The sequence below is a fragment of the Sitodiplosis mosellana genome, unplaced genomic scaffold, assembly GCF_009176505.1.
Source record: "Sitodiplosis mosellana isolate CC-2019 unplaced genomic scaffold, AAFC_SMos_1.0 Smas_scaffold_1124, whole genome shotgun sequence".
Classification (NCBI taxonomy): Eukaryota; Metazoa; Arthropoda; class Insecta; order Diptera; family Cecidomyiidae; genus Sitodiplosis; species Sitodiplosis mosellana.
In genome coordinates this window covers 1-8,244 of record NW_022596366.1, presented here as the reverse complement: position 1 = coordinate 8,244, position 8,244 = coordinate 1, and the positions used below count along the sequence as shown (strand labels likewise).

The following is an 8,244-nucleotide window of genomic DNA, read 5'->3' as shown; positions in this document are numbered from 1 at the left end:
GGGGGAAGTTATATTTGCACCAATCGTCATCATTTGAGCCCAACTATCGAATCCAGGTGGAATTTTGCGAAAAAAATTCTGAAACACTCATACGTTTACTGATGAGAGCGATATCGCAATCACTGCATTCTACTGTTCATACCACATGAGTATAAAAATAAATGCCAAAATTATGTTAGTTCGCATTGTTTGATTTCTAGCAAATATTCTGATTTTAGAACAAATTTGCTACACAAAAACCCAATTTTTGTGTAGAAAGATGTTTACTACACAAGTATAGGAGAAAAACACCACAGATAATCTGTGTGTGTAAAAAAAATCATAAGTCAATCTTAACATTTCTCAAATAAAAAAAACTTGAAAAAATGTTTTTGAATATGTGTCACAGTAGGCTGACTGAAACGTTAGATTTTTGTCAGTTATATTTCAAGTCAAATCAAATGATCAGTGAAAAATGGAATTTTGGAATTGGTTGCGTGAAACTGTGCTTAGCATTTATGGGCATTCACCATATGGTCGGATTATTACATTATTCACTGGTCCAGCCACTCGAAGTGTACAAGTTGGCTCACAGCGTGGCATTAACATTCAGAGTTCACCAAATATTATGAAAACCGCTTCAATTTGCGCTGTTATCAGTTTTGTTGGTGGCGTTTTTTGTGGTCCAATAGGGCTAGCTCTTGGTGGATTGGTTGGTGGATTAACCGCTTTCGGAATAACTAAATGGCACAATAGTACGCATTTCCTTAATGTTAGAACGGATGAAGAATGAAAACAAAGTTTATTAGTCCTAGAAACGCATTAAACAAAGTAGTTCAATGAAATCACACAGTAGCCATTCAACGCAACAGTTTCATTTCAGTTAAATTTGTCACTAGACGTGGCTTTTGGTCATAAATAGATTTTTTTGCATCACACTCGGCTATGAACATACTTCTTCATACAAATCGTTTAGACTTCACTCGTACTGCAGCACTTATGACTTTCTTGCCTACCATGGGAGGTATTTTTGGAGGACCGATTGGAGTTGTTGTCGCTGGTATTATCAGTGCATGGACCGCTTATACACGTGGCGATTGGTCAAATATAACAGGAAAGAGCAACTGGACAGAACTTACTTTCTAACCACCGAACTAAAACCTGAAAATGCTGAAGAAAAAAGGAAAGGTCTAGGTTCTCACAGCATGATGAAAAAAACAATGAATGCAAGTGCTGACAAGCCACACATTGACGCATGTTTAATGAACGAAACCTTTTTGTAAAAACTCAATATGTAAACAATTTTGCAACGCCAATAAAAATTAATTGTTGAAAGAAGCGCCAAAGGCAGAGATTGTTTGGCGGATTTTTTATGAGGGAAGTATGTGACCTGTCTGAAATTATTATATAAATTTTAGATGTAGCTGAACACTGCATTTTCTTATGTGTCACTTTACTCCTATGAAACTATAGAATGTTGTCTTATCTGCAGATTCTTCTCATTTTGTGGCTGGGAGATCTGTTTTACTAAGGATAACATTTGAAATCATATTGTATTTCGTATGATCAACAATTGCCATTCACTCAGAAAGGAATTAATACGATTCACATATACCAATGGTGATCTGTCAAATTACCATCATTACCATTGGCGAGAGTGGCGATTTTGTATGTATTGTATCTGCTTATATATTACTATGTCACAAAAATGTATCGGTAGTAGTATGGTCATATTACAACCAATACCACTTTGTTACACAGTAATATCGCACAGCAGATCAGATACAATACATACAAAATCGCCACTCTCGCCAATAGTAATGATGGTAATTTGACAGATCACCATTGGTATATGTGAATCGTTTTAATTCCGTTCTGAGTGAGCATTCACTTAAAAAAGCCATTTTGTATTTTAGGCCACAGAGAGAAATAGAATTCGAAATAGTTTTATTGTATGATAGTGGATTATCATGTTCCGTCTGATCCATTGTAGAATCCATCCCCAATAATTTATTCTTATGACTTCGTGTTCAACCAGTTCGTTTAGCTCACAAGCACACACTTTCACAAAAGTAATTTGGCTTGAATTTGACTCATCTGCATGCGCTATAATCGGCTTAGTTTTGCATGTGTTGCTTTGTCTTTGCTCATTATATACTCAACAAGTGACAGATTGTTTTGAAAGTCGGTGCATAAATACATACGCACGCATAATACCTAATTGCTTTTTCGCTTTGCAGCAATACAATTTGCCATAACATCCGAACATCTCATTGGTCCTTCGGCGTTTGTGTGAACAACAACTGTTATTCTTTGAGCGAAAAACGATTTTGCGACAGTATTCATATTCATCTTCAAATACTAAAAAAATTACTCAAAAACCAAGAACTTCATCTCAATTTTTGATTCATTTTGTTCACAATTCATGAAATGGCTGGTGTGTTGAAGAATACCGCTGCTTCCGAAGCGTGTGAAAAACTATACCTCAACGAAGAATTTGCTGATGTTCATTTTGTGTTCAACGTCGATGATGAGAGTGAAAAGGTTCCGGCAAACAAAGCCATTTTAGCGGCTCTCAGCCCAGTATTCAAAGCGATGTTCTTTGGGTCGTTGAAAGAGGGAAACGAAGTTCCAATTAAAGATGCAGATGCCGACGCATTCAAGGAGTTTTTGCAATTTTTCTACCTATGTGGGGTGAGTCACCCATGGTCAGGAAAATATCGAGACCGTCGTTCGTTTGGCCGACAAATACGATGTCCTCGAACATGTCAATGCGTGTGCCGTGTTTCTCAAACGTGAACTAACACTGGATAATATGTGCTTTGGCTATCAATTGGCGCTGACTCTCAAAAATGAAGAACTGATCAAGTTCTGCGAGGGCAAAATCATCAATTCGCCGAAGGGTGTTTTCGCCACCGACGCATTTAAACGCTGTGACAAAAGTACTCTGAAGTGAATTCTGGAGCTGGATTTAGTTTGCACAGAAGCCGATGTATTCTATGCATGTCTGGTGTGGGCCAAACACGCATGCGAACAAGACGATTTGGATGCAACGCAAGCGGTGAATTTGAGAACTCAACTCGGCGATTGTTTGAAGTTAATTCGATTTGGCTCAATGACAAACGATGACTTTTGCCAATGTTACGTGTTACATAGAGGATTATTCACCTCGGAAGAGTTCGAAGATATTATGTTGTCGTTAACAATGAAGGAATATAAACCGAAAATATTCAATCCAGTTCCAAGACTCGGGATCTTCATATGGGATGCAAGTAATGTTTTGCCATGTCAGCGGGAAACTGAAACGTTTTCGCGCAAGGATATACAAACTCAAGAAGTAACTACGTTTTCATCGAATAATCACGTACTATTGGGAGAAATTCACACTGCATGCACATACAAAGGTCAAGCTATCAATGAAATAGTCGGAACTGAGGTCAAAGTAACTATCACCGAACGCGAGAACCTTACATTCCAATCAACTGTGTTGCCAAAAGTTCTTCATGAAGATACTTCTATAACGTGGTTTGGAATTTTTAAGAATCAGCTGAAGGTAACGTTGTCACATCCAATTTTGATTAAGCCACAAAGAATTTATGAAGTTCGTTTGGGAGTTCGATCATCCGATGGAAGCTTTTACTACTCAGACTCTCGGCCAATGGTGGAAATGAATGATGGGACTAAAATTCAGTTTCATCGAAATCCATCTCTGGACTACGATAATCTAACGAATGGATGGATTTCTAAATTGATCTTCAACAAAATTTAAATTTGCAATAAGAATATATGAAGAAGAACAATTGAATAATAAATAAACGTGACATGAGATGGAAACATTCTCAGTGGTCGTTAACAGTAAAGTCAATCGACATTGTAAAATAAGGATTTTTTTATTTGTTTCTTGACTTCAGATTTGTTTGTCGAACGATTCTACGATGTCAGCTCAATACACGGTCAAAATGTATATGCACCAAAAGTTGTTGAAGCTAAAAATTGCATGCACTAAATGAGGACTCGCTGATGAAAATCTTGGACGAAAACTCACGATGAATGTAATTTATCTTCCTGCTCATTTTTAAAGTCTGACCAAAGTGAACCAATTGAGACGTTTATAATGAAATCATTGTCGAATTATTTGCAAAAATGGAACCACAATAAATCTATATTTGAATTGTGTTCAATTTATAATATAAAATTAACAAATTTAAGCTTCTGGTTTGCAAGTCCTGCAGCTAGGCTCGAACATGAAAATGTGCTGAAATCGCTTCTTCAAATATATGCTGTTCACACATCGCATGCTACGAACCAAAGATGCAATCAAACCATATAACCATAAAGTCGTTTACAAGAAATATTGGTTCTTTTTTTTGCATCACCGACGAAGAAATGGATGAAAAAATGGCTGTTAATGTGTTTGAACAAGGTCAACAGCAAATACACAACGCACTAATATTCTGGCCACCAAACACAAGACCTGTCTCACATGCTTTCTTTATTTCGACGTGATAATTTTATGATTCTGGTCGCAAAAAAGAAAGCCAGCAAAAGGAAGTAACGAAGAGAAATGTGGAAAGAAACCCCAAAGGCAGAGATTGTTTCGCGGAATATCCATAAGTAAAAAATGTGAACTTTCTTATGAAAAATGGGATGAAGAGCCCGAGACAATGTAGTCCGTTTCATAATTCTACACACATTCTAGATGGAAGCAGTTTAACGAAAATTGTGTTTTTAATTATTGAATTTCAGCATGTACATTGCTAAAATTGGGGCATTATTTGAATCAAATACATAAGCCAAGCCAAGCAATGAACATATTTTCGATCGGTTGACTGTAGTCGTAAATTGCAATTCATCCCAGAGTTTGCTACTTTTCAAGAAAATTCAATAGAATGCGCTGTGAATAGTTCAGTTTGTCTCCTCAGCACGGTATTCCTTTCGGTTTCCCTTGCGTTTGTTTATTGTTGTGTGTTTTTTTCGGCCTTCGTGTTGCTGTTTAAGCAAAATGTGGCTGATTGAGTGCGCCTGCTGTGCATACGAAAGAAATGCAACACCAAAAGTTACCGTTGACGACATTATTTATGAGTATGTCGTGTATGGAGTCGTCACTTCGGTTTCATTTCCATCTTCAGGATTGAGACGTCCCGCGTGACAACATGTAGAGTTATTCTTTACTCAGCCGGACTGAGCTGGACTGAGCAGAGTATTTAAAGTGAAAATCCGTGGTGAAACAAAACAAAGAGCCTCAAATAATTGTAAACAGCAATTTGTGACGGTAACCCACATTTTCTTTGAGTGATCGGTGTGCGTTGGTTTGGTTTCCAGTTGAAGCGATACCAATTTGCGATTCGATAACGTCGGTCGGACGATGGCAAAAACGAACCTATCGAAATTACTTTTTGCGGAGAGCAAACGAAGATGTGATGTACTATGATGGTTTTTGTTACATTCTCTTCTTGTTATTAAGTTTTTCGTGTGCCTATTTTTAAGCGTTGCCTTTTCCAAGTTTCTTATCTTTGCCTTTGCTAAATGCAGCTCCAATATCCCCGCCCATTTGCAGCTAAACTATATTTAAGGAAGATGATATGCACAGAAATGCGTCAGTCTCATTTCAGTCTTTGCCTGAGCAGTTCGTTCTTGTTCTTCCATTTGTTTTTACTGATAGTTTCGAACAACGAAAGTTGCAACCGACTTACCTGTCTTGAATTTTGTGTCGTCTTCTATTTACTTGCGAAAAATATTTTATTGCCAAAATGGTTGTGAGCAGTGAATTGGATTCATCATGCCGTCGTGCTCGAACTGCATTCAACCGTGAGCAGTTGACAGTTTTGGAAAAGGAGTTTGATAAGGAAATGTATTTACAGCCATCACGTCGCCGGGAATTGGCCATCCAACTAAAAATTTCGGAATCAACTATTAAGGTGTGTTTTTGTTTTTTTCTGTTCTGTTCATAGCAATAATTCAAAGATAGTGCGAACTTATTCGATGATTTCGTCGGAAATATTACGCCAACCATGGAGCTCTTGTTCGCAAATATCGTTTTTTTTGTGCCTAGTGTCATATGTTCGATTAGTGTCTTATTAATATTTGATTTGCAATTTGCAATATGTAATATGCAATTTTCAACTTTACTAATGAACGCATATCTTTTGTTTAATTCAATAGGTTTGGTTTCAAAACCGACGCATGAAAGACAAACGCCAACGCCAACTCAATTGGCCAATCAAAGCTGTTTATAACGATCCAACATTCGCTGCTTCGTTGCTTCAAGCAGCGGCCACTTCAGTCAGCATGCCATACTACGTTCCAACCCCAATAATCCCACAAATACCGATAGTCACTCCATTGACCCAAATCCCATCGGCTGCCGTGAATGCTTACGCATACGGCTACCGGTACTCTCCATACCAGATACCGCAACGAAACTCAACAAACATTTCAGCTCATTCACACGCATTACCTTCAACGACACACCCAAGTGGACCCATATTTATGAGAGGTTATCTTGGGAATGGTTTGAACGACTCATTTGGAAGTGATTATTTAAAAAGTCCAAGCTCACCAATATCGCTACTATCTGTGTCACCTGTATCCGAACCAAATCCACGAGATGCGCTTCATCGAATCAGTCACCATAAAAACAGCCACAATAACAACAACAATATTGGCGAAACAACGATAATCAAATTGGAGATGCCAAAATTATTCAAACCATACAAATCAGAAGAATAAAGTCGCGAACATTTCTTCAATTTCAACATTTATCACATTTACATGGTTCAAAATCCCGGTTCTGTAAATATTGTACACAGCCCCGTCTATTGTAAATATTGTTTTTAAGAAATTATCCGTTAAGTGTTTGTTTTATTAAAATTACAATATATTGGCTCTCATAGAGTTCTTGTTTCAGAGAAACATCGATTTCATTCGAAAAGAAATCGGAAAATCAATGAATAAATCGAAAATTACACATAAATCGTAACATGTTTGAATCATTTGTTTTTGGTCTCTTTTTAATTTATCTTCGTTTTCAGGAGCATTCTCCGTTTGAAACGCTCTTGCGTCTCTGTATGTATTCCTTTTGCCGAATTAATTTCGGTTCAATTACAAATGCATCCCGCAAATTCTATTTGAACAATATTTTGTCTTTGAATAGCAACAACTGCAAGCATAGTGTTCAAAATAAACTGACACAACAACATCTCCATCAATCACCAAAGAATACAGAACGAAAAATGAAGAACAATGAGCATCTATGTGAAATGTCAGCATGAATCAAGCATCTTCTTTTTTTAAGCGTATATGTTGTATTACAAGAGAATTAAAAGTGAAGAAGTAAATCAAAAGACTGAAATTGTCGATTTCAGACCATTCCTAACATTGCAGCAATGGCATTGCCAATCGAAAATGAATGAATGGACGGATTCAATGATTTTCATGGTGCAACGGCGTTAGTATTACTATTATTAAACAATAATATAACATAAACTGCATTAGCCTGCTCCAAAAAATAAAAGTTGCCCCTCATCCAAAAGGCCCGGGCAGTTTCAAAAAATATATTGGGTCTGGGAATTAGTTTTGTCGATTTTTTTAAATTTTCAAACATTTATTTGAATACCAAAATGAAATTACATTTCAATAAAAATATTGTCCATCGGAAGCGATGACCTTCTGCCACAATGTGGGCAATTGACGGATGCCTGCCTTAAAAAATTCCTCATCTTTTGAGGCTATAAATGCATCGAGCCAATTTTGGATTTCTTCAACTGAAGAGAACCGCTCTCCGTCCATATGGTTTTGCATCGATCGAAACAAATGGTAGTCGGAAGGAGCCAGGTCTGGGCTATACGGGGCGTGAGCCAAAACTTCCCATCCGCTATTTTCCAAGTAGTTTTTGACCGATTTCTCAATGTGTGGCCGAGCATTGTCATGTAGGAAAATCAATGTCTCTTTTCTGGTCTCCCATTTCGTGCGTTTTTCTTTGATTGCTTGTTTCAAACGTATCAATTGTTGTCGGTAGAAAGGCCCATCGATGGTTTGACCACTTCTCAGCAGCTCATAATACACCACTCCCTCCTCATCTCACCAAATAGACAGCATTACCTTGTCGCCGTGAATTTCTTGTTTTGGCTGTGATGTTGCTGGTTGGCCTTAACATACGATGCTTTGCGCTTGGGGTTATCGTAATGAATCCATTTTTCGTCACCAGTGACAATTCGATACAGAAAACCTCTTTTTTTGTGCCTTGCGAGCAGCATTTCGCAAGTC

At 37.5% G+C, this 8,244-nt stretch overlaps 2 protein-coding genes across 3 annotated transcripts; both read left to right on the top strand.

Annotated features, from left to right (window-relative positions):
• The first annotated feature begins 430 nt into the window (after positions 1-430).
• LOC129571033 (uncharacterized) lies at positions 431-1,324 on the top strand. 2 transcript variants are annotated; one of them, XR_008688201.1, is made up of 2 exons: positions 431-861; positions 956-1,324. XR_008688201.1 is itself a non-coding variant. In XM_055450769.1 (2 exons), the coding sequence occupies exons 1-2, from the start codon at positions 455-457 to the stop codon at positions 1,123-1,125; spliced, it is 450 nt and encodes a 149-aa protein (XP_055306744.1). In that variant the 5' UTR covers positions 431-454; the 3' UTR covers positions 1,126-1,324. The 2 variants fall into 2 exon arrangements, 1 of the variants encoding a protein (XP_055306744.1); XM_055450769.1 differs by having other exon boundaries at positions 431-734.
• Positions 1,325-5,716: 4,392 nt separating this feature from the next.
• LOC129571034 (segmentation protein even-skipped-like) lies at positions 5,717-6,708 on the top strand. The gene is made up of 2 exons (XM_055450771.1): positions 5,717-5,897; positions 6,142-6,708. The coding sequence occupies exons 1-2, from the start codon at positions 5,730-5,732 to the stop codon at positions 6,706-6,708; spliced, it is 735 nt and encodes a 244-aa protein (XP_055306746.1). The 5' UTR covers positions 5,717-5,729.
• The last annotated feature ends 1,536 nt before the right edge of the window (positions 6,709-8,244 follow it).

Bases quoted from the DNA above. Each gene is read 5' to 3' on its own strand.
- LOC129571033 (XM_055450769.1), top strand. From the start codon at position 455: ATGGAATTTTGGAATTGGTTGCGTGAAACTGTGCTTAGCATTTATGGG. The intron at 735-955 runs GTACGCATTTCC...CAAATCGTTTAG, and splicing joins AATAACTAAATGGCACAATA to ACTTCACTCGTACTGCAGCA.
- LOC129571034 (XM_055450771.1), top strand. From the start codon at position 5,730: ATGGTTGTGAGCAGTGAATTGGATTCATCATGCCGTCGTGCTCGAACT. The intron at 5,898-6,141 runs GTGTGTTTTTGT...TTAATTCAATAG, and splicing joins TTTCGGAATCAACTATTAAG to GTTTGGTTTCAAAACCGACG.